The sequence below is a fragment of the Ranitomeya variabilis genome, chromosome 1 (assembly GCF_051348905.1).
Source record: "Ranitomeya variabilis isolate aRanVar5 chromosome 1, aRanVar5.hap1, whole genome shotgun sequence".
Classification (NCBI taxonomy): Eukaryota; Metazoa; Chordata; class Amphibia; order Anura; family Dendrobatidae; genus Ranitomeya; species Ranitomeya variabilis.
This window is the reverse complement of record NC_135232.1, coordinates 866,332,239-866,359,084: the sequence shown is the minus strand read 5'-3', so window position 1 is coordinate 866,359,084 and position 26,846 is coordinate 866,332,239. Positions and strand designations below refer to the sequence as shown.

At 38.7% G+C, this 26,846-nt stretch overlaps 1 protein-coding gene across 2 annotated transcripts in view; it reads left to right on the top strand.

Moving 5' to 3' along the window:
* The window catches only part of UNC5C (unc-5 netrin receptor C), a 530,679-nt gene that overhangs the window by 275,560 nt on the left and 228,273 nt on the right, over positions 1 to 26,846 (top strand). For both annotated transcript variants that reach the window (XM_077277392.1, XM_077277402.1), the window contains exon 3: positions 26,448 to 26,669. In XM_077277392.1, coding sequence (XP_077133507.1) covers positions 26,448 to 26,669 — 222 coding nt within the window. The remainder of the gene's footprint in view (positions 1 to 26,447; positions 26,670 to 26,846) is intronic.

Below are 26,846 nucleotides of genomic sequence, written 5' to 3'. Positions count from 1 at the left end.
TCACGTAAAGGAAAGAAAAGCGCGAATTTTAAACAAAGAACGCTGCCGGTTCCCTCGGTAAGGTGCAGGCTGCGTCGGAGAGGTGAGTATAGCAATATTTTTTATTTTAATTCTCTCTTTTACACATTTTTACATTAATGTTGTTTCGATACCGATACCCGATATCACAAAAATATCGGATCTCGGTATCGGAATTCCGATACAGCAAGTATCGGCCGATACCTGATACTTGCAGTATCGGAATGCTCAACACTACTCATAACTGATCACATGGCTCAAAAGTTACAAGGCAGCTATGCAATCCACTGGGCTACCCCACTGCCAAATCAGATATCGATTTTCATGTGACTAATCTATGAAAATTCAATTCAAATGCAATCAAATAATATCTAAGATTTTTTTTAATAGTAGAAAAAACGATATATTTAATGAAATCTTGCATTACATGTGTGTTTATATAGATTTGATTTTCCAAGTATACTTACATATATGAAATGAGCTATACTTCAGATCTAGAGGAGCTAATTAATGTCATCTTCTAGTGAGAGGGCATCACTTCACTGCACTAACCAAGATGTGCAAGATCGATCTACATAGTCTAAATATTGAATATACTTATGAAAGAGGCCAGCAAAACTGCGGACATTGACTTGATTAGTCTTTGATATTCTTTGAAATACTGCGCCATTAGACCATATCACATGTAATGATGAATACATCTCTATACTAGTATGAATTACAAAAATTGTATATCTATTACAGATATATGCAATGTGATCATACTTTTTTGTTTACATACAGAACAACTTGAAGTCGGCAGTCTTGTCTTGCTGGACTAGGGTCCCATATTGGAATTTGACCAAGGTCGAGATTCACAACTTTGTATGTTCTTCCCTTGTGTGTGTTTTCTTTAAGTAGACTAGTTTTTTCTTAAGATGACCATATATGTTAAAGCAAAATGTATAAAACTCATCAACTTCAATCTGATTGGCAGACTATGTTATGGGCTGCCCTAATCTCCCAAGATATCATGTAAGGGAAAAAAGGATCAGGCATATTAAATTTCAATACCATACCTGAACCTTTATTGTAAGGGAAGATGTCACCTATAGGGACGTCTGGTAACAGCTTACTTCCATCTCCCTAGGACAGAACACATGCTGAACCATGCATGTGTACCTCCTGGAAATGACAGTTGGCCAACAACTATTGAAGATCTTCTGGAACCTTTACATTCCAAGAATGAGCTAAATGTTTAACTGGCTTTCTATTAAATTGCCTCTTGTGTGTGTTCATGATAGAAAGCCTAGATTTGGAGCCCTATTACGGATATGCACTAATGAGAGTGATAGCAATCTCTGCACAGTCCTGCTAAATATGTAAATGCTATAAGCGCGATGGAATAAAAATATGAAGATGATAGTGCTGTTTTCAGAGACTGCATTCCGTATTTTATCGAGAGCATTTATCTCGACTTATGCTGCTGTTTACTGCATCCATTTATGCTCATTTGGCAGAAAGCAATAAGATTCATTGGGGGGAAAATCGCGCGTTTGACTTGGTATTTAATCAAGAAAAGAATATGCAGTGTAGTTACAATTCTCACGTGAATATGTTAGTGTCATCTGGGCATCAAACCACAATTCCTAAACTCGAGAGCAGTTGTTCTCTTAAATTGATTAAGCAATTAACTTTAGGTAATGTAGCCTGCAATATTTTAATTTCAATCTAAATAAACCGTATCCTTCCCTTTGCCTTTTACAGCTTGACGTTGAAAAGATGAAATATGTATGCATCTTCTGGTTTTCCCTTCCTTGAAAAGGGTCAATAGTTTCCTAATGGAAGCAGTCAATAGCAATTTCTCTTGGCAAGCTCAACAAAATTAGCTTCAAACAAGCATCTGTATTGGGCTTTATAAATGACATGGCTGTAGAGGTTTGTGGGAAAAGAGACCCCCACATTGGTATTCAGAGAGCACTGGCAACATGCAATTTGATTTAAAAAAAAGAAAAAAAAGAAAGGATTGCCGTTGCAAAATGCAGAAGACCACTTTATGATAGATAAAAGTGTGATGGCTGATGCATCAAAATGGACCTCACCATGTAAAAACTCACTGGATATTTTAAATATACAATGGTTTGGGCTAGTCTGAATGTCCCCTTCTATTACCCAATTCTTAGAAGGGTGAAATTATGGAAATACAAATGTATCAACAGCACCAAGGACCTTACAACTGAGAGGAACCAAGTGTTGTTCTGTCATGTAGGAAGACTAGCATTGTAAATGAATCTTTGAAGGTAGTCTGCCTGATTAAAGATTTTACATACGTTTTAAGACAATATAGTGTAAGAAATATTGATATCTTCATTAATGAAAAATTTGCATCATCTTGTACCAATCCTCTGTTTTTTACTCTTTGAAATACCTGAAGACATTGACCATTATTTGTGTGTTCTCACAATGACACTGTCCACTCATTGCTGCCACTTCCAAACTACTAAAGACACACCCGTATGACAAGGAGAATGGTAACACCGAGTTGTCGATTTATTCATGCATTCTAGGAGCAACAATAGAGGAATGGAATGGTAAATTCAAAGAAAATATTATAATATGATGCAACACTGTTTTTTCATGAATACCAGTATTTACAGCGGTGCTTGAAAGTTTCTAAACCCTTCATGTTTCTGCCTAAATTTAACCTAAAATGACATCAGGTATTCACATAAGTCTCAAAACTAGATAAAGAGAAGGAAATAAAACAGAAGAATCAACAGTATTAGATTTTTTCATTCTTTTTTTTTAGAAAAATTATCAAATTATCAAATATTGCAAGGCTGTAAGCTACAAAAGTATGTGAACCTTTAGGAATAGCAGACAATTTGAAGATGAAATTTGAGTCTGACAATTTTAGGTGTAAGTAAGTGACCAATTTTATTTAAAAAACAAGGATCTATCAAAATCTGTCATTCACAACACATGGTTGTGGAAGTGTATCATGGCACAAACAAAGGAGAATTCTGAGGACCTCAGAAGAGGACTTGCTTATCCGGCTGGAAAATGTTACAAAACCAACTGTAAAGAATTTAGACTTCACAAATCCACAGTCAGACACACTGTGTTCACATGGAGGAAATTCAAAACAATTATTACCGTCCCCAGGAGTAGTCGACAAACAAAGATCACTCCAAGAACAAGGCATATAAATGTCCGCAACGTCACAAAGAAACCGAAGGTAACCTCTAAGCAACTAAAGGGCTCTCTGATGTTAGCTTTTGTTAATTTTCATGAATTCACCATCAGAAGAGCACTGAACGACAGTGATGTGTATAACAGGAAAATAAAGGAGAAAGACACTGCTCTAAAATTAAAAATATCAGAAACGTGACAGATATCTTTAAATAAACCAAAGTAGTCATGTTGATGTATTCAGTAGATAGAAAGTTGCCATAAGTCATTGTTTTTTGTCTTCTACGTAGCAGTGTAAAAGGGTAAGAGACAACCTATACTAGGACCCTTCTTACAACAAGACCTGACTACTTTTAGTATACATAGTTAGAATCTAGTTAAATAATATTTTATTTTTCCCTCTTAATAATGCATTCATTGACAAGGCATGTCACGCATAAATCAGAATTACTTTTATCAAATTGATCAATGCCAAATATCAGATATCAACTATCAACCTACTACAAAACAATCCAGGCTGAGCTTGGTATGTCTATTGCTTTCATCGAAAAGTAAACTTTTTTTAATAAGTACAGAATATTCTCAGCTTAGAATATCTCACATCCACCTTACAATAACGGAGAACCTGGCATTCCCTGAATGCCACTGAGGCATTTTCTGCAGAAACTCTAATTTCTCACTGCCCATAAATATTTTTATAGCTTCCTTCCACCCGCAGATAAAGTAGAAATAATTAACAATGAGCGTAAACATATTTGAACCTAGTTATTGTTGCTGATAAATAACCCTACGACAAGGAGCTATCCTGGTCATAAACTGATCTCTGTGCTGCAGGAATGGTGCCGGCATCCTATCTGATTCTCACTGGCATGCCTCCCTTCAGTTCTCATGGGAGCGATTTAGATTCTCTCTCCTGCTATCTTAAAATAAGAAGCCTCTATTTTACTTAATTAAATATGTGTTCAAATGTCAAAGGAATAAAAATAGTTTTCCTCTGGAGTGTATCAACCTTTGGAATATGATTGCAGAATACATCCACTTTTCTCATAATTAAAGATCATCAAGATTTTACACTTGTCATGTGTTTTCAGAAGGAATAAATGTAATTCCATCAAACGTCACCTTGTAAAACACACTGCTCCCCGTCTGTGTAGCAGAAGTTGAATGCATAATTTTATAAAATGAGGAACTCATAATCAATGTATTTCATTTAAACTCTGCTGGAACTAAATGCAATATAGCATTATTTGTTGGATGATCACAATCAATCTTCATAAATCTTATGTAATTAAACTAGCAACAGGGAGGGAGAATGCACGAGTTTGCTCTAGTGTGAAGCCCAGATGTAGCAGTGCTGAATTCGTACGTTGGTATAAGTTACTGTACCTTATCGTGTTATTTCTGGTTTCCCATAGCACTACAGGCAAAAATTACTGAAGTATCATCAGTTTCTCAGACTTGACATCTGCTTTATGCTAATTTAGTGTATTTTCGTACTCTTAATGCTTATCTTTAATTGTACAAGTCTCTAACACAGTGTCTTGAAACGAGACCATAATGGGGTTGTCTGATCTCAGACATTATAGCGTACAGCCACATGTCTCAACTCTGAGACTCATCGAACATGAGAATGGGGTCCCCCCTGACTCAGAGAGAAGGGGCTGTGCAAGTGTGGCTTTATCCATTTCTATGGAGTTCCATTTATCATATTTTTATGCCATGTATTTCTAAGATAGGAATAACACTTTAAACAACATTTAATGGGGTTGCTCATTTCAAATCGATAAGTTTGCAATCACTCTGTGTGACTGCAGACTTATGAATTCCCCCAGCCACGCACTGTGCGCTGCGAGGATTTGCTGGTTTCTGAACCAGGACCAGAGGGTATGTATGAGTTATACATTCTCCCAGCCAGAGCCCATCCAAAGGGCACGGACTCACTTCCAAACATTTATGTGTGGAGCAAGGCCTGCCCACTAGACGGACCCTTGCATGCAGTGTGTATAATGCATACTTACCCTCCAGTCCTGGCTCAGAAACCAGCGAATCCCCGCAGTGCACAGAGCATGTGCTGGGGGGATTCATAAGACAGCAGTCACACAGAGTGACAGCAGACTTATCGATTTTGATTTGGACTGAACAACCCCTTTAAAGTAGAGGTAAAACATGTAAAATACATAAGTGCACAGCAAATTACCACTTGACAAAACTTTGAGCTACTTCAGGAAAGAGAAAGCTTATGGATATTACTTCTTTGACCCTATATTTTGACATTTAAAGTTGCTGCCTACCTTAGTGAACTTTTTTTTTACTTACAGATATACACTACATGTGCTTGGTACTAAAAGAATTTCGGCAATTCAGTTTCATTCAAAATTTGGCATTGTTTGCCTTCTAAAGCCTCTGTGGGGCATTGTCTATTGCTGGCTGCAGAGGGCGTTAACTTAGAATTAGGGATGAGTGGACCCGTGGAAGTTTGGCCTCTTGTACCCAACCGGAACTTTATTCCAAAGTTCGGTTCAGGTACCAGAACTGTACCTAAACCAGAACCTGAACCCAATTGAAAATAATGGGGACCCTAACTTTTCAGCTGGAAAATTCTCTTTCTCTCGGCAATGGACTTCTCCCAGAATTCAGAACATTGCAACCAACTTCTGGGAGAAATCCGTGTTTGGCGCTTAGCGCCGGACAATAACTGTCCAGTACAAGCCCCAAACTTTTAAGTTCGAGTTTTCTCGTCTCTACTTAGAATCCATCAGTGTGTTTGGTCTGGCAGTCTCAAGTTCTAATGATAACTCTTATTTGCCTTTCTCGGAGTTGCTCTCACAAAGCCTGTAAGTCAAATGGTGCAAAATTTCCCTCACTTTCATCTGATATTCCTCTAATCATGAAAATTAGTGTCCCTCAGCTGCTCGGCCCCCTAGAAGAGGTTGCCATATTGAGCACGTTATGTGATCTATGGAGGCCCTCTTTAAAGTTTTGGTGAAGCCTGTAATTAGGGGGCTATGCTATAAACTATGTTAGCAGGATAAACGCTGCCTAAAATATTTGCATATTTTATTCATTTTTGCTGACGCTTTTTCTGTGGTTTTTTAATGTGCTTTCTACCATTCACGAAAATGCTTGTTTTGGCGTGCATTTTTTTCTGCGCTTTTTGCCATTCATAAAAAAGTGTGATATATGCCAAAAAAAGCTGACAGAAGTGACATTAAGCAAATGTGAAACTGCTTCAAGTATGTAAGGAATAAATAAGCAACACATGCATGAGACTTCAGAACTATCACTCCCTTTGATGGGACAGGGAAAAATGTGCAAGGAAAAGAAACTTGGCAAAAACACAGCAAAAATATGTTGTGTGAACATAGGCTTACTCTTTCTCTAAGATATGTTTTATCATAGTGCAGATATCCAAGAAAACTTTAACTTGTTACATAATATTCATGATTCCCCAAATGCCACCCATGATGATCTGTCTTGAAAATAGTCAATGTAAAAATCCCTTATTTTTCTCATTTAGTTGGGTCTTGTCACACATTATTTCCAGTTTGTATTGTTAAAATTCTCCTTACCTTGGGCGTAGTGTAGCTGTCACGTATTTGTCTATCTGATTAGTGACACCGGTGTAGAGAGCGATAATTTACATGCACTACCACTTTTCATGGTGTGGGTGTATCAGAACTGAGTCCTTACCTCTAAAGTTGTTATCTTCTAGCACACAACTGCTAAGCAACAAGCAGTAATAGGAATCCAATAACGAGGTACATATGTATCATTTTAATATAATTCCTTCATGTTGCTATAGAAACAGTGCAGCCAATAATACAGTCATATATATATATATATATATATATATATATATATATATATTTATATGTAAATAACTAGCATAATGATAGAAATTAGAATTGAGCCCCGTCAGTTGTAATATTCATTATTAATGACATGACCTGATCAATGGGGAATCGTTTCCAGATACACTTGTGGCTTTTTCTTCCCATACTGATTTCCCGATCTGCTTGTGACTCTCCCAGCATTCAGACCTGGTGACACGGACACAATGAGGAGCCGTAATCCCTGATTTACAGGGCTATGGGCAGTTCTATAGGAAAGGACCTGTGTCGCAGGTGAATTACTTAGCTTGTTCTGTTGTCATTAAGTGCCATAACATGAATTGCTTTTCTTTTCTGTAATCAAGGACAAAGCCATGAATGCACTTAATATTGATCCCAGGGCCAACAAGCTACCTAGTCTATTGATTGGAGACCGAGTTAAAAGCTGCACGTGGCTGTAAAGCTAATATGAACTACATTATGACTTCATGCTGGAAAAGCTTAAAGATTTGCCTAAGAATAACTTGGAGGAAAGTTAAATTTTGTAGCAGTGAAACATTGTGATATAGTGCTGGCCTGCGCTGTGAGATCATAGGATCAGATGCGTAAACTGATCTTGGGTGTAACTGCATGCATTAATTGTCCTCCAAACTTCAAAATAGTAGATATTACTCCTGCCCACTTCCTTTTCTCACCTTAAAATCTAGGCTACCAGGGCGACAAAGAACAACTGCAGCCATATAATTCACTTCTGCAGAACAGTTAATTGGGCTGGGACATATTTTGCCAGCTCCTTTTGGTCCCTTGATTGGCACTGCAAGAGGTGCCTTCTAACTTGTGGATATTGAGTAGTAGGCTCCTATTTAAGGAAGAGCTTATTCCCATGCTTACAAGATGCTAATCACTTATCCATGCTATAGGCTAGAGACAAAAACATCATGGCACAATATGTGCAGCTGCAACTGAACCTAAGAGGTAAGGAGGACCACTTCTACCTCCAAGGCTGCAAGCTGGTTTTGACACAGGCACATAAAGAGTTTCGTTATGATGAGCTATTGGATTGCAAAGGGCCCATATATTTTTTTGCACAATGGCACCCTTCTATCTGTGTTTATGCCTGGAATAGTCTATCTATGGAGCTGCTGGAGCTAATGGAGTACCATATTTGGCTTTTTCCAGCAGTCCCATAGATACAGAATGGAGAGGTGGTGTGTATGTCCAGTCAACACTTCATTCTGATGGGGATTCAGCAGAGCCCCGCTCTTGGAATCTGAGAGTTCTCAATGGCTGCATCCCTACGATCAGCAAGTTATCATCTATGCTATGGATAAATGATGACTTCTAAACATTGGAATAACTCTTTAACTGCATATTTTCTTAATTTTTCTCTGGTTTAATGAAAATGTTATTAGTTTTATAAGGAAGACACAAATCAAACCTCTAATTAAAAAGGTTTATTACCAGGCATTAAATTTCCGCTTACCTTCACTGCATCCCATCACAGCCGATAGCTCTAAAATTACATCACACACGGATGCAATAACTGGTGATGTGAAGCACAAATATCCGAAGCTTGTTAACTGTGGTACAGCTGCCAGCATGATGCTATGTTCAAGCACTTTCAAGTCAGCACATTTGGTGCATGCAAAGGTATTCCGCTATTTTTCATCATTTTAGCCAATTTCCAACGTCTGCTACTGTTGGGCTATACCATGGTATACAATGGCGCATCCTCCTGAAGAATTACTTCAGATGCATAAAAGCACATTGTGAACAATGCTTAACCTCTAAAATGTTCTATTACTCGCCAGCAGGCCAGGAATGCTGTTGTAGGGAGTGTGGAAGAAATTCCCTAGATTCCGGTACCAGAGAAGTTGCCTCAGTAGCACAAATTGAATATGTCCAACAATGTAGAAAAACAAGAATCTGGAGCTGCTTTCATTCACATCCTGCACAAACAAGAGCTAGTTATTTCCAGTATCATAGACTTATAGCAAATAACGCCTCAGAGTGCTCACCATGAAAAAGTCCAATTGTAAACATGGTGTAAGAAAAATTGGGGCACTCATCATCACTTTGAGTTAAATTATCGCTTCATTGCAGTTTCGAAAAGTAGAGAAAATAGAGACAATAATGGCTGACAGCGGTTTCTCATGAGAGTCATGCTCAGAGGAAGCGTGACTAATACGAAACTGGTCTCGGACATTATTGTCTCCTCTTTCTCTGTTTATGGAAATCAAAATAAAGTGATAATTTAACGCAAAGTGGTGAGTACCCAACTTTTCTTGCATCATATTTGTAAATTGAACATGATTTATAGAGACTCTGTAAAAGATGTCTTATTAGGACCTCTGCTACAGATGGACAACAATTAATGTTGGAATATTACCAAATAAATAATTCATATCTACAAGCATACTGTACTATATGAAACTATCAAAAAGGTGAAAATCTGATTTTAATAACACATTTCTTATCTGCTCATTAAAAATAAAATAATCAACCTGTTAAAATGGGTTGCATAATGATATGGTAAAACCAGAAAAATTGTCTGTGCCAAGTACTAGGTTCTGTAATCTGTCCCAAGTACATAATGCTCTGCCATTCCTGTTAATGCTTCCTCCCACTTAACCGTCCATGTAACTCAAGTTTTATATTGAAATTGAAGAGCTTGATATGTTTGGCCTGCAATGCCATCAGAATTATGTGTAAAACAAATTGAGGTTGCCTGGGTCTCTGCCAGATTAGATTAAGATTTAATATCTTTCTGCAAAGAAACTGGCATTGCAATTGCAAGCGATTACTTGAAGGAAAAGAAGTCTGTTTTCCAGATTTTATCCGAGTACAGTGAACACTAAATAAATAAAACTTTACATTATCATTTAGTCTGAATGATTTAATCTCTGCCCTGGTCAGACTCATCAACATGAGCATTAGTGATCCATAATGATAAACTGACCTTCCGTGATAGATGAAGCAGAATTTGACTGCCCGCTGCACCCACTCTACCCAATAATTGCTCATATATGTGGCAGTTTTGAAAGGTCTTAAAAATGAATATCTTCTTTTAACCAACGCCTAGCCAAGAAATAATAAAACTTGTAATAAAAAAAAAATCCTTCACCCTAATGTGCATTGGCATTTTGTATTCTCCTAGATTACATTGCAAGGCAGCTGTGGCATATTAAATATTGAGCACATTGGGCTCTGCCATGCTTCCTGCAGGGCAGGAGGCCAATAAAATTATCCATTGTGACAGTCTGGCAGAAAAGCTTTTTTTTTTATTGGAAAACACTGCATTGTCCAAATCAAGTTGGACGGATTGTTACATTTCCTAACGGAGGAAGGAGGGCCCATATCCTGTGTAGGCACATTAAATAACATAGTCTGCTTTGTTCCTCCATCTAATGGAATAAAAGAAAGGGCATCCAGATCCTTTCTTCTGTCATTCTTTCTATCAAAATTAAGTAATAACTGTTCTGCATTGGAGAGCAAGAGGATAAATATAATGGACAGTTCACAGTGACTATGCCATTATTCAGATCCTACAGACGGGCAGCAACAAGGCATTACAGAATTGGCTCTTCATACTCTTTCGCTGATCATTGGTGACAGTCTAATAGTGCTTTTGTTAGGAAACTGGGGTGAAGATGCCACAAATAGATCACACATGTATAATTGCCTTAGAAACACATCTGTTAGCCCCCTTTCATTGGAAGCCTTATGGTTCTCACCATGATATGGATCTTGAGAACATTTTTTTTTTTTACTATTATGCTTCTTTTTTTTACTATGGTCAAAAAATCACTTGGAATGTAATAAAAGCTTGTCTCCACCATATTTGCAGCTAGTAATAAAAAAAAAACTTTAAGAAGGACTTTCACGCTGAATGCATTGATCAAGTGCGCTTGGCATTTATGCTTCTAATGTTGGATTTTTTTTTTTCAAAAATACCAGAAATTTATCCAAATGTATTTTGAGTTGAAATGATTTAACAGTCACAGGTTATTTGGAAAAGAAGCCATGTGAAGAGTACTGAAATATGTCAAGCCCTCCCAAAGCAGAAAAGTAAATTAACTCAGAAAAACACATTTATGACAAGCGAAGGATATATTGATTTGTATCATTCAGTACATTTTAACCCATTCAAATGTCTTAGTGCTGATAAAGTCCAACTGCTCAATTCCTGACAGAACCTCTATGACTAAATACGATTAACTTGTGATAATAGAAATATAACTTATTACAACTTTAAGTGAGAAATTTAATTTAAGTAAACAAAGTAGAAAACCTATTTCTGCTGATTTAAGAGTCCGTATAATAATCTGCTGATAAAGCAGCACATATAAATAGGAGATAAAAACTGTGATAAATTGCCTCCAAAATTCCTCAATCCAGATACTCAACAGAACATATTGGGTACAGTGTTTGTGTTTCTTTATAATATTCTTTTCAGCATTCTAAGTATTTCTAAAAATTCAGAAATACTTGCAAATTAGTTACATGGTAATATCTTAAGAGGATTATCCTACCAGTAAATATTATACTTACTGTAGATACATTGAAGAGTTGTTGCATTTACTTGTATATTATGGTGCCCCTGATGTCCAATCATATAACAACGTGCACATCCACCTACTGAACTGATGGTGATGGATAAGCATGTTCTCCTACCTGAATGCTCATTCATATAGTCTGTCCACTGAACAGCAGCATACACAAACTGATACTACAATGTGCAGAATCATAGAAATGTATACCAAAGCGGAGAAGACTACTTCTGGGGATAGACCTGTTTGTAATGTTATATGACATATTTCGAATTTGGAATAAATGTGGAGTTACATATGTGCAGAAATGGAAGGAGAGGAAGTGGAGAAGGTTTGGAACTAGCAAGTATACAATTATCTGTCTGCATGGTTAATCACTGGTAACTATTATAGCTGCCAGAGAGAGGAGAACACTGACTATAAAAATGACTACTATTATTTACATACACTACTCACAAAAAGTTATGGATATTTGGCATTCAGGTGACATTTATGTAAATGTAAAAAGTTCATGCTACAGTAATATTTTATCATGAAAATAGGGCATTTAAGTAGAAGCATGCAATGGTGATTTCCTCATCTCAAACAATTAATTGAAACAAAAGCCAACAATAGTAGTGGGTATACCCCCTTCAAAATATCAATGTCTCAATAACTTGTCATGTGGTCTTGAGCATCAATTACAGCATGACCATGAGGTCTTATGCTGTTCCCAAGCTGAGTTTTTGTATGCTGAGGCATGGCATTCCACTCTTCTTGAAGGGCGGCCCTCAAGTCATTGAGGTTCTGGGGTACAGAGTTACGAGCCTTTACACAGTGACTCAGTTGATCCATAGGTTTTTTTTTATGGGATTCAGGTCTGGAGAAAGTGCAGGCCACTCTATTTGAGGTACCACAGTCTCCAGCAGCCATTTCCTAATGATGCAGGCTCGAATATCTGTAGCATCGTCATCTATGAAGATGAAATTATGCCTGTGTTGTTCATGCAGAGGCACAATGACTGGATTAATAATGCTGTCAAGTAGTAGGGGCCTGTCACTTTATCATTCATAAAGTCTAGGGAAGTTCTGCATTGATGAGATGCACTTGCCCACACTCTAACACTACCACCACCAAATGCTCATCTCGTGGCAACAGTGCCTGAAGCATAACGCTCTCCTTGACTAACATCGTTGACAGCCATCATTTCTACTCACTGTGAATTGACTGTCATCAGTGAACAGCACTGAGGCCCAATGGCCCCTTGTCTGGCGTAGATGCTCTTTGGCCCATGCAAGACTATGACACCTGTGTCTGGTCGTGGGGTCAAGTATCCTTGCAGGTCATCTAGCACGAATACTATACTGAGGTTAATGGTTTTTAATGGTCTGCCATGGCACTTGTGTGCCTCTGACTTCCCTTAAATGTGCCCTGAGTTGTGTGGTGTTCATCATCCGGTTAACAATGAAGCGGTCACCAGGATGTGGCCAAAGGATGTCTCCTGCTATGCCATTCTGTGAATTTTCTAGTCTCTGTATTTCTGTTGCAACCAGCTGATGACACTCTTTGACACTCTAAGCTCAATGGTCATTTCCGTCTGAGAGCATCCTGCTTGGAGCCTCGCAATGGTGAGTTACTATTAAGCAAATATAAGGTGTCATCTTATGATGTCAGCATGATGAGGAGGACTGTCTAAATACTAATTCAAATTGAACCCCAACATTTATTGAACGATTCATGGATCAAACACCTGTTGTGAATTTTGCCATTAAGCTCCTTTATAGAGAATAGCAAGTTGTGCAAAAAGTACTGAAACATTGAACAGTTGGGTATATTAAAAAGTTTAGAGATAGTCACATTGCATTCACCTGAAAATGTTAGAGTACATTTTAGGATCACCCTGAAATTTCACCCGAAAGCCAAATATTCCTAACTTTTTGTGAGTAGTGTATATTACTTGTGGTGATATATGCAGGGGTCACTGAAAGACAAAGTGGGCAGAGGTGGGGCAGGATGGAGGCAGGACAGTGTATGATTATTCCTGCTATCAAAATCATGAGAAGCAGTGGAATTCCTCATACCACAAATCTTACTCTAATTCCCAACTGAAGTAAGACTTATGATGAGACACTCATGGAGGTGCACCCCACTTTGCACCTCACTTAATTAATTAACAGGTATGCGGTACTCAACTCTGCCCATGTATAAAGCACTCTGGTCTTTTACAATCCACTAGGAGGTGATAAGGATCTCACAACTTATGTTTTGTACTTTTAAGGATTGTCTGGTCCAAATCGATAAGTCTGCAGTCACTCTTTGGGACTGCAGACATACAAATCCCCCCAGCGCATGCACTGTGTGTTGTGGGGATTTACCAGTTTCATACCCTGGACAAGAGGTTATGTATGAGTTATACATACTCCAGGCCAGTGGGCGCAGCCTTACTCCATGCTCGTATATGAAGCAAGGCCGTGCCATCTAGTCGTCCACGCCCACAGGCTGGCCCTGTCACTAGATGATGCATAGCCTCTCTCAATGCATGTGTATGAAGAGAGGCCATACCCACTGGTGGGGAGTATGTATAACTCAAACATAACCTCCTATTCCGTGTCTGAAACCGGAGAATCCCCATAATGCACAGTCATGCGCTGGGGGGGATTCATAAGTTTGCAGTCACACAGAATGACTGCAGACTTAATGATTTGGACCGGACAACCCCTTTAACTCAATAACAAAAATATATCATGAAAATAATGCTCTAGAAATTACAAAGCGTTTAAAGGTAGACATCAACTTTGAACATATTTCTATTTCTATTCTGAGAAATAGGAAATTATGTCTGTGATAGTCATAAAATAGTCATAAAATCAGAGCTAGCTTTAAGTGTGCAGTATTTTATTTGAAAATGGAAAGGAAGCATATTCCTGTTGTAAATGGATTTTTTTATCCATTGGCATTGTACTGTGTCTTTTTTGGTATGCACTGTGTCCTTCTTACTTGACCTGCTTTGCATAAACAATCCTTGAAGCAATGTCAGTGAAATCACAACCATGTCTTGTCTAACAAAGTGTCCTTTTGTCCCCAAATATAAGCACTTTCATCGTGGAAGTCACAGAACTCCTGTAGAGCTATGTATTCTCTCACTGAAAACTCCTCCATGGCTGTACAAACAGGAGTTAGCAAGATAAACCTTTAGCTGAGAATTTCCCATTCCAAGATGCGGTTCATGTTTCTGATAGCTGGCTTCAGGGTTTTGTAAAGAGATGGTTATCATTTTATGAAGGTTTTTTTGTGTTGTTGCCAAGCTTGACTGGTAGATATCATTATGTTTTCCTCAAAATCTATCTAATGGATCCGCAATACAATTTAAAGGTCTTTGGGATAAATTACGCATAGACAACACATTTTTTGTCTGAGTGTAACTTGAAGAAACTTCAAAGGTTCCAGATAATGACCATGTTTAATGGAATGGTTCTGTGTTAAGAATATAAATGTAGCATGATGGATTTGTTTAATAAGTCATAGAACATTTCAGAATATGTTTATTAGAAAAACATTCTAGAGTTAAAGAAGAGCTATATTTCTCTTTTTAGTTTAGTTTTCTCTTTACTTCTTTTAATATTTTTAGATTTGAATTCTAAGCACTTGACCCAAGTCGTGACTTCAAGAGCACACTGCTCCCCAGCTAAGCGACTTCCTTCTTACTGGGGAGTGGGTGCTTTTGCTTGACTGACAGTTCAGCCAAGCAGCATTGACATTGCTGGTGGCCAGAAATGTTCTCTCTGATGCTGCTATACTAGGCAGCTTTGCTTCTGCAGCATCAGATATACAATGGAACTGAAGCTGGCCGGGATCAATAGCAAACAAATCATTACAGCAACAACGGACAGCCTCAATGCAGTGTTAAGACATTTAGCACTACTAAAGTTCTCCAGGAAGAAGTGGAGGCTAGTCCCCAAGGCAAACATCAGTAACTAATTAACTAATAGTTAAATGAAATAAAAATATTGACAATTGAGGAGTATAGCATCCATATTTTAATAGTAAGCAATTGGGCAGCACGGTGGCTTACTGGTTAGCACTGCAGCCTTGCAGCGCTGGAGTCTTGAGTTCAAATCCCACCAAGAATAACATCTGCAAAGAGTTTGTATGTTCTCTCCGTGTTTGCGTGGGTTTCCTCCCACATTCCAAAGACATACTGATAGGGAATTTACATTGTGAGCATCATTGGGGACAGTGATGATAATGTCTGTAAAGTGTAAAGCGCTGTGGAATATGTTAGCGCTATATAAAAATAAAGATTACACTGGTCAACAGCATTTTTGGTGCCAAAGATATTTCATCGAATTTAGGGTATTTTTGGGGTGCTGATTCTGAATATGTCATCAGTAGTGTTGAGCGATACCGTCCGATACTTGAAAGTATCGGTATCGGAAAGTATCGGCCGATACCGGCAAAGTATCGGATCCAATCCGATACCGATACCCGATACCAATACAAGTCAATGGGACTCAAGTATCGGACGGTATTCCTGATGGTTCCCAGGGTCTGAAGGAGAGGAAACTCTCCTTCAGGCCCTGGGAACCATATTAATGTATAAAATAAAGAATTAAAATAAAAAATATCGCTATACTCACCTGTCCGACGCAGCCGGGACCTCAGCGAGGGAACCGGCAGCGTTGTTTGTTTAAAATTCGCGCTTTTACTTGGTTACGTGAAGTCCCGGCTTGTGATTGGTCAGGGCGGCCATGTTGCCGGGACGCGGACCAATCACAGCAAGCCGTGACGAAATTACGTCACGGCTTGCTGTGATTGGTCCGCGTCCCGGCAACATGGCCGCCATTAACCAATCACAAGCCGTGACGTCACGGGAGGCTGGACATGCGCGTATTTTGAAAAGCGCGCGTGTCCAGCCTCCAGTGACGTCCCGGCTTGTGATTGGTTAATGGCGGCCATGTTGCCGGGACGTCACTGGAGGCTGGACACGCGCGCTTTTCAAAATACGCGCATGTCCAGCCTCCCGTGACGTCCTGGCTTGTGATTGGTTAATGGCGGCCATGTTGCCGGGACGTCACTGGAGGCTGGACACGCGCGCTTTTCAAAATACGCGCATGTCCAGCCTCCCGTGACGTCCCGGCTTGTGATTGGTTAATGGTGGCCATGTTGCCGGGACGTCACTGGAGGCTGGACACGCGCGCTTTTCAAAATACACGCATGTCCAGCCTCCCGTGACGTCCCGGCTTGTGATTGGTTAATGGCGGCCATGTTGCCGGGACGTCACTGGAGGCTGGACACGCGCGCTTTTCAAAATACGCGCATGTCCAGCCTCCCGTGACGTCCCGGCTTGTGATTGGTTAATGGCGGCCATGTTGCCGGGACGTCACTGGAGGCTGGACACGCGCGCTTTTCAAAATACGCGCATGTCCAGCCTCCCGTGACGTCACGGCTTGTGATTGGTTAATGGCGGCCATGTTGCCGGGACGCGGACCAATCACAGCAAGCCGTGACGTAATTTCGTCACGGCTTGCTGTGATTGGTCCGCGTCCCGGCAACATGGCCGCCCTGACCAATCACAAGCCGGGACTTCACGTAACCAAGTAAAAGCGCGAAATTTAAACAAACAACGCTGCCGGTTCCCTCGCTGAGGTCCCGGCTGCGTCGGACAGGTGAGTATAGCGATATTTTTTATTTTAACTCTCTTTTTTACACATTATTACATTAATGTTGTTGCGATACCCGATACCCGATACCACAAAAGTATCGGATCTCGGTATCGGAAATTCCGATACAGCAAGTATCGGCCGATACCCGATACTTGCAGTATCGGAATGCTCAACACTAGTCATCAGTTTTGCCAGATTGGCTCAAGTTTTTGAGATTTTTGGTATCTTATTTATAGCACTTGTTGGTAAATGCGACGCATGGAGCAAAGGACAAAAATGGAGCAAAGGACAAAAAAAAAGCTTCAAATTTGGTGTTCCAATGGTGTGGAGAGAGCCAAAAAATCATCATGATGACTGTTATTTATGGTAAACACAGGTACAGGCACATCTTCACAATGAGGGACAGGCCTTCTTGCAGATTCCATGTTACTCCCATTTTCGTTTCTTATGCTTATTGAATCCTTGCACTTGCACTGCACAGAAATAACAGTCATCATGATGATTTTTTGGCTCTCTCCACACCATTGGAACACCAAATTTGAAGCTTTTTCTTTGTCCTTTGCTCCATTTTCGTAATAATTCGATACATGCTTTGCACACTATGTGTGGTGCCCAAAACTTGTCTTGGTCCCCAAGCATAACCCCAAAATAGGCAAAATACACTTTTTTTTACGAAGTCTGTTATGTTTCTTCTATGTTTTGGCAGTGTGTATTCACCACAAATGTAACAGAATGAGTCTGGATCGTTAAGACAACTTCTTCTTGATGAGTTCATGCTTTTCACTGGAAAACAGACAACAACATAAAGTTAGTGCAAAAATCAAGCTATGAACAAACTTTTAGAACACTAATTAACACAAAACTATATTGAGAACTGCTCAGTTCAAGTACTAATCCAAAGAAATTAATGAGATGATGCGTCGCATTTACCAACAAGTGCTATAAATAAGATACCAAAAATCTCAAAAACTTGAGCCAATCTGGCAAAACTGATAGCATATTCAGAATCAGCACCCCAAAAATACCACAAATTCATTAAAATAGTTTGGACACCAGAAAAATTTTTTTTTTTTGTTGACCTGTGTTATTAGTAAGCAAATTGTAAAATTACTTGTTTTACAGGCATATTTCAAAATGATGCATCTAAAAAGATGGGAATAACACTTTAAAGGGTTGATCACGTTCTAGCCATTCATTCGAAATGCACAGCAAACATTGTAATGTTCAGTTATTAATACATTGTAGTCTCAAGTGTAGTAAGATTAAATCATTAATTTACTTGTTTTATTCAGAAAGCGTCAGCGTTCACTTTTTGTTCTCTTGAATTGATGTTTTAACCATATGAAATAAGTTTAGATGCGTCAATCTCACTGTGAGTGCTGCAGACAGCAGCGTATTAATGATTGGATCTCTTTTACCTGGAGCTGACATCGTGCTTTTCCTCCTGTGCACCTATGGAAATTAATAGCATGGATCTTGTAGATTGTGAGCCCTCACGGGCAGGGTCCTCACTCCTCCTGTACCAGTTATGACTTGTATTGTTCAAGATTATTGTACTTGTTTTTATTATGTGTACCCCTCCTCACTTGTAAAGCGCCATGGAATAAATGGCGCTATAACAATAAATAATAATAATAATAATCTGTTATCTTGTGATGAGCAAACCCCCATGCTTTTATTTTGGACTTATTAAATATCATCATTTGACCAGTGCTAATCTCCTCTTTTCCAAGGTGTGAATCCCTCCCAAAGCATTGCTTCAGTCTGGCTATTGATGGCGGGGCATGTGACCAGACCCATATATTACCTGTTTCTAGAGATGAGCAAGTAAATTTGAGTGGAATTGAATTCTAGTTGAAATCTATAAAAATCTGCATTTGTCACAATGTAAATTCTTTTGCAATTCTCCTCTGTGCAGATTTAGTCCACTGGCCGCCACTTTTCTGATCCGTAAAGGGCCATCAAAAGCGTAAAAAAAATAAAAGTCCTTATACTCATCTTACCACTTATGTCTCTGGCCTCACCATCACCCGTCTGGTCCTAGCCGCATCTTCTGATCCCCACTGCAGTAAGCTGGGACCTCCGGGTCTGATGAAAGTTCTGTGCATGCACGTACAAAGTCACAGTGAATGTCGTGAAATCATGACGATGTGACCTTCCTTGCACTTGCGTAGGACTCTTGTGGGCCTCATTAGAGCTAGGAGTCCTTCTCACTTTGAGAGGCCTAGGGATTTTAGCGAGAGTGGTGGAGATCAGAAGATGTGGAAAGAATTGGACAGGTGATGGTGAGTTTCAGAGGAGCCAGAGAGGTTAGCGGTAAGGTGAGTAGAAGGATTAGGTTTTTTTGTTACATACTATGTTTATTATGCTTCGGTGTCTAGAGAAACCTGAGAGTATAATAATGGACATTCATTTCCAAGGAAAATCCACACGAACAGGCAAATTTGAATTTTTCCTGATCCACTCATCTCAAGCTGTTTCCACTAATTAACACTGAGCAAGGTACTGCGCATGTGGTAGTTTCGCAGGGTGCTGATGGCTGCATCTTGACACATGCCACTACATCAGTGACCACACAAGATTATATATTTGCATATGCAAATATAAATCGAACAGGAAAAAAAGGGTTTGGCTACTTTTAATTTAGTTAATATAATAGTCATATGTGGCCAAATAACTCTGTAAGTGCCTGATGACTGCATTGAACTGCTTAAGTCTTGCATTAAAACACAAGCTTTCTACTGTACAGAGGGAATAAAAGAGCAATATATATCCCAGACAGATGTGGAGACTGTATACAGTGAGAACACTGTAGATATTCAGGTCTTCTCCCAGGACAAATGTTCCTTTCTGGTTTTCAAAGAGATACTTTATTTAGTAACTTGGCTGGGGCTCGTCAAAAGCCGAGTCAATATTTATGTGTTCATACAGAATAGGATGGGCAATGAATGAATTTCTAAATTTGTAATGTAGAATGAAAGATTTATCTGTGGCTTGAGGGGACCATATATTGAACAGATTCTAGTTTGCTCCTGTTCCATGTCGTTCTTTAATTAGATATTAAGATGTAAGGTGGGTCAGAACAGTGCCACAGCTCCAGGGCTAGTGTGCACGGAACCCTGCCCCTTGGAGAATTGATAATTCCTTGACCTGGTGTCACGCGTTATGACTGCTAATGGATCCTACTATATGGATGCTTCAAATAAACCCTTTTACGGCAACAGTTCTACAAGACGTATGTGGCATGTGTCTCTGCCATCAAAGCAAGAAAATTCAATGGCAACATTTAGCCTCATAGCTAAAATCAGTATCTTTGCAATTATTAGAAGAATGACAATCATAGAAAAATTCATAGAAATACAGGAAAAGCTGAATTTTTTTTTGCAGAGCCATGTAAAAATATTGAATGCTGAAAATTACCACATTGATATTTCATCTTATGGAAATCCGTAACATGAACTGATTATTCATTAAAGGGGTTTTCTAATATAAGCAAGTGTGACTAATTTATTGCATTCTAAACTAAACTTTGTTTAGCATTGATCCACGTTTACTACCCACTCCTGAGTAACATTTAGTGACTTATTTCAGAATCTGTCTTACGGTCTATTTACACAGTATAAATATTGTGAACGAGCATTCGAAGGAACTCTTGTTTCTGACAATCATGCAGTGTAAACTGGCTGCCGATCACCCACCGGATGAACAATGATCTTTTGTGCAGATTATTAAATGACTGCTGACCATCGTGCATGTTGTCACACAGGGATCCTTTGACACTCTGCATCGCGTAGTGTAAAAAGACCCTTGCTCCCTTATGGTGCCCTTGTCTACGTTGTGCTCTGTGATGCCCAATGCTAATCAACTGCCAATTGGCAACATGCTTTCTTGTGGTTTAATATCTGGTTTATAGAGACCGACCTGGCTCCAGATAATCACTTAACGTTCTGTAATAGATTATTCAGAGCCGTTGCACTCGGCAGCACATGTCCTGTTTACATTGAATGAGGCGCTGTAAAAAATGATGATTTTTTTAAGCAATGTAAAAGATCATTTCACGTGATAAATGATTGGTTTGTTCATTCATCGGGCAATTGGCATTGCATAATTATTGAGAAATTCGAGTTCTTAGTGACACTGGTTCACGATAATTTTGCAGTTTAGATGCCCTAAACAGCATTGCAAATTTCATACAACGCTTTAGTCTCCTTGTCACTTCCTCCCACCTGTGATGCTTATTTCAGCATGATGGCTAACAGAGAAGGAGAAAAGTCACATGGCATGAGTTGTTCACTTAATTGGGGGATCATCAACTCACACTGAGGATGAAATGTCACTTGATTAGGGTTGTTTCATATTCTCATAGCAGTGAGTGCTGGGTTCTGAATTGATAGTCAAAAAATACAACAGGGACACAGATGTTTAGAAATTGAAGAAATAGTTCATTTTCCTGGTACATTTAATAGTGATTTACTGAAAAATTAATTTTCTATGGAATTACAAAAATTTCAAATCTAGATAATCCCCTTAATATTGGGATGCTTACACGCAGACCCCAAGAGGTCAATTGCAATCTATGTCGAAACCTGAGGTCAAGTGTTAAATTATCCTGCAGTGCCACCAGAGGAGAATCAAAGTATTGCATAGTACCTTAAAACTAATGGATTAAGCATGTCTTACGTGAACATGTCTGGTTCTTCAGATCAAGAGAAGTTCTTTAGAGCCACTCACTGTTTTTACTATTAGTTGAGGCCCTATATAGGGAACTCCCCTCTAATAATTTATTTTATTAACCCCCTGTCTTTCAGAAGACAGACCTAACCACCCCTTTCCATTTATTCTGACAAATTCCTATTAACTTTTGATATAAGGATAAAATAAAAAAATATACTTTCCCTGTTACAATAATGGGTAACATCTCTAAAAATGTAATATTAGGGTACATGGAAAGGTTATTTCTTTTAGAACCGAAATTTGGAATTTTTGTTAGATGGAACCTTATTGCAGTTGCTCCAACTCTATAAGTGTTAATATTTTATATACTTGACCCACTCATTTTCATTTGCCCATGATATACGTGTTCTAAGAAGCCTCCTAAGGATCATGCCTTTTCTACATCTTCACCCTGATATTTGATTTAATTTTTTTCACAATCGTTGTAGATATTGATGACTGTTAAAAGCAAAATTCTCCTGAGTATAATGCTTTCCACAAAGCTATCCCAGCCTCAGACCTTGCACAACACAGCCTTGGCAGTTAATAAGCGCAGCGATCAAAGGTGATCCGTTGCTGTAACACCACCACCACCTGCTCATTCTAATTTCACAAGGTATTGCCTAGGATTTCCGTAATCCTGTGAATCAAAGTATATGTGTAGCTCACAGTAAACCAACCTGCACAACCTGCAATGCATCTTCATCTTTCAGAGTGATAAGCCGCAGATGCATGTAAAATTAGCTTTGTTCCAAATTGAAGTTGAAGCATAACATGTTAAAATCTATTGTAAGTAAATTTGCTTTACACTTCAAGCATGTGTAATGGACACTCTATTTTACACTACAATACTCAGTCTTTTAATTTAAAAGTGAAGTTACTTTTATTTTTGGATTGACTTATAATGATACTTTCTGTGCTATAAAAAATAGCAATAAATTATTATTTATTGTAGCAACAACTAAGAAAAAATGTGTAAGGCTGGAATGCTAAATATGTTTTATAGTATGTCGTATTATGGAAAGCAATGTCTACAAATGGCCACCACCTACATGTGCCTGCAAGCTCAGACTGGCCCACAGGGGAACAGGCGACTCCCCCAGTAAGCCCCTGTGCAGGATTAGTCTCCCAACATGAGCTGTAGTTGGACCAGTACAATTCATTATGCACAGACAAAAACAGCAGCTCATTATTCACTCATCAAACTACCTAGTTTATCATTACTATAGAAGCAAAGGTAAATTTGTGAAAGAGGATAATGTTATATCTTCAATGAGCTAAACAGTGGGCCCCAGAGTCAGTTTTACTGGTGAGCCATTGCCACCCTAGTTCAACTCTTTGTACCTGCATAAAATCATTTAGTGGTGAAAATTTGAGGCCTTAGCAAAAGTACTGGGAAATTTGTAATCAGTAGCATTGATGGGCAAACTCCTAGAAGTTTGGGTCTGGAATTCACCCATATGTGGCACCCCACGCCACTTATTTTATCATTTATTTAAATAATTAGAAAAATGGCTTGGTAACCCTTTTACTCTTGGTAGCCAGCCATGATAAAGCTGACAGTTGAGGGTTGGAGCCCACAGCTGTCATCTAATACATGCTGGTTATCAAAAAAGGACAGACTCCATGTCATTTATTTATTATTTATGTATTTATAGCGCTGATGTTGGCTGATGAATACTCCTGTTATTATCAACAGCAGGCATAGGCTGATGGGAGTAGTACTCATAGTAGAGGTACATTTTTTACAGCCAGACACAGCTGCTGGCACTCTGATTGGCGGTAATAATTATGTAAGTCCGCAAGGACAGGGTCCTCTCCCCTCTGTACCAGTCTGTCATCGTAAATTTGTTTACTGTAACCGATAACTATAACTTTGTATATAACCACTTCTCAGGTACAGCACCATGGAATTAATAGTGCTATATAAATAAATAATAATAATACTGCCAATCATAGCACTGTCACGCAGATGACAGGTGGGAAACACCAATGTTCGGGGTGCCGAACCCGAACAGTAACAAAGATTTCCTGGAGAAGTCCATGTTCGGGGTCTGTGCCTTAACAGTAGGTGTTCAGTACAGACTCAGTTTACTGCTTGGGTTCGCCCATCACTAGTCGGTAGTAAAAGACCTACGCTATAAGCTGTGCATATATAGTAAATTACCTATCAGAGACATGTAAAGCTCATTTTGAGGGTAATTTTGTGCTCTTTGGCTGGCAGGCCAACAGGCAGAAACTATCCTAAATTTGTCATCCTCCTTTTTAGGCATGTTATAAGTGAAAACTGGGCTCTCATGCATGGACAATCACTCTCCAAATGTATGATGGCATGAAATACCCTTTTTTATGTTTTTGCTATACTTGGAGTGCAACCTCTTTTTCTCCTATATATTATTATTATCCTTTTGCCAGCTCATTTGGGGGGTCGCACCCACAGTTTGCAAGACTGGCGTAACTGCACATATGTATATATACAGTATATATTATATATATATACACATATATAAACTGTTGTGAATGCCACTGTACTCCAGAATTTGGAGGTTATTTTTTTTTTCTGTACATATATGTTCCTAAAATATGGCCCCATCTCCCTGTATATCATTTTAAGATTTTAATCCTTCGATTGTTATCCTAAAGAAAAAATGACCTTAATAGGCAATAGGTTATTCTTTTTATTCAATATGCATACTTACAATTTATAATGCCACTAGGGCACCTGAAAAAAAAATACCTCGCTAAAAAAGTACCGGTATATACATATTTTAGGAGTTATCTATGCAGCTTTCCAAATCCTAACAGTGCGCAATATACAAACTATTAGGATTCTACTCTGCTTGCCAGTTTCAGTGGTCATCATGCTAGAACAACCCCTTTAAAATGTAGCTTTTAGGGCAACACATTCCTAGAAAGGCACAGCATGTCAGGGGAGCAGTGCACTTAGGTTTTAATAATCTGTGAGAGTTATCCTTTATTACATAGGAGAGATGTATAATGCAGGCACACACCTCATATGTAATGAGAGTGAGTAGCAAATAAAGTAAGTGCTGATAGCAGCGCAGATAGTCAATTAGAAGCTTGTACAGGCTAACGAACTCCATAGAAGTTTTTTTAAAACATTTTTGTTTTTCTTCCATTTTCGGATATAATAAAATCTAAGTTTTAAATTATGAAGTCTGTATGAATATTTATAGAGCACAAAAAATAGGTTCCTTTTTTGAGATATACTGTATACAATATTTTAAGACCATGCCACGTGGAAAAATGGGTCTTATCTCAGGAACAAAGAGACACAGGAGAAAATCAAAGACAGCCACCTTTGCATTAGCTAAAAAATTACATATTTATGAAAAGTATATTTCCCAACTACCTCTTTGCCTGCTCTTTTGAAATTCTGTTGTGGTGTCTAACATTTAGGAGCATAGATAACACAGGAAGGTTTGCTGGATTGGTTGAGCCCGGATTCAAAAAGTTGTATATATGTTAGGTGAGTGGCCCTACGTTCAGAAACGGCTGCGTTATCAAGTCTGAGTAATTTCAGCTAAGGGAACTTCATGAGCTTCAGTCAAGAGTAGTGATGAGCGAATAGCATTGTTGCTCGGGTCTCCCTGAGCAGGCTCGGGTGGTCTCCGAGTATTTGTTAGTGCTCGGAGATTTAGGTTTTGTCAAGGCAGCTGCATGATTTATGGCTGATAGACAGCTTGACTACATGTGGGGATTCCCTAGCAACCAGGCAACCCCTTCATGTACTCAGGCTGGCTAGCAGCCTTAAATCATGCGGCTGAGTGGACAAACACTAAATCTCCGAGCACTAACAAATACTCGGAAACCACCTGATCGTGCTCGAGGAAAACCCAAGCAACAAGTATACTCGCTTATCACTAGTCAAGAGGTTAATAAACAGTTTCTTTGTGGTAGCTCAGCTACATGTGCATGGCTCTACTTTATAGATGATATGGTCTTTTCGGCATTGTATTCATATTACAGAAATAAAGTTTTCTATATAAAAAGAAGTGCAAAATAGATGCAGAATTACATTAAACCTATTGCCAGTTTTGCATCTGGGAATTTGTTACTGACTAAGTGGTGGATGCAGTCAGGTCACAAAAGAAAATCTATAAATGTAATTATTAGTAATATATTCTCCCTCTCCCCGGAGAAGTATCACATTACTTCTAATGATTTACTAAACCTTTTACCTTTCAAGTCTGTTTGATTGTATCATTTTTCACTGATGGTTTTAAAGGAAAACATTTGAACATGACAGAATTCAGAAGGTACATAATCCATTGAGTCCAATCTCCGATATAAGAGACAAAATAAAAATAAAGCTGCAGTCAAAAATGAAATGTCATCTACTACATTAGTTTGATATGACCTCTCTTTCTGTACATTGTAAAAGTAAAACCTACAAAGTACTCATTTCTGAGGTGTACATAGTTATGTCTGCCCAGAGTAGAAAGTAAGTAAAAAAATGAGGCGTGGAATCTATCTAAAAGAGATATTTCTTTTTACCACAGATGATGATTTCTTTCACGAACTACCAGAGACATTCCCATCAGATCCACCAGAACCATTGCCTCATTTTCTAATTGAACCTGAAGAAGCTTACATTGTGAAAAATAAGCCAGTCAACCTGTACTGCAAGGCCAGCCCAGCCACGCAAATCTACTTCAAGTGCAACAGTGAATGGGTTCACCAGAAGGACCATATCGTAGATGAACGAGTGGATGAAACCTCAGGTACTTGTCATGTGTTTTTCATAATATATTTAGAGGACCTTTAATGTCCCAACATCCATTACGGATGCTAAGAATATACTGAAAAAAAACAGATGTAAGACAGTCCAAATGTTGTAATCATTGCTATTTCTCTATAAACAGTACTGTGAAAAGTACTTAGTCAAAGCTAGTACTTAA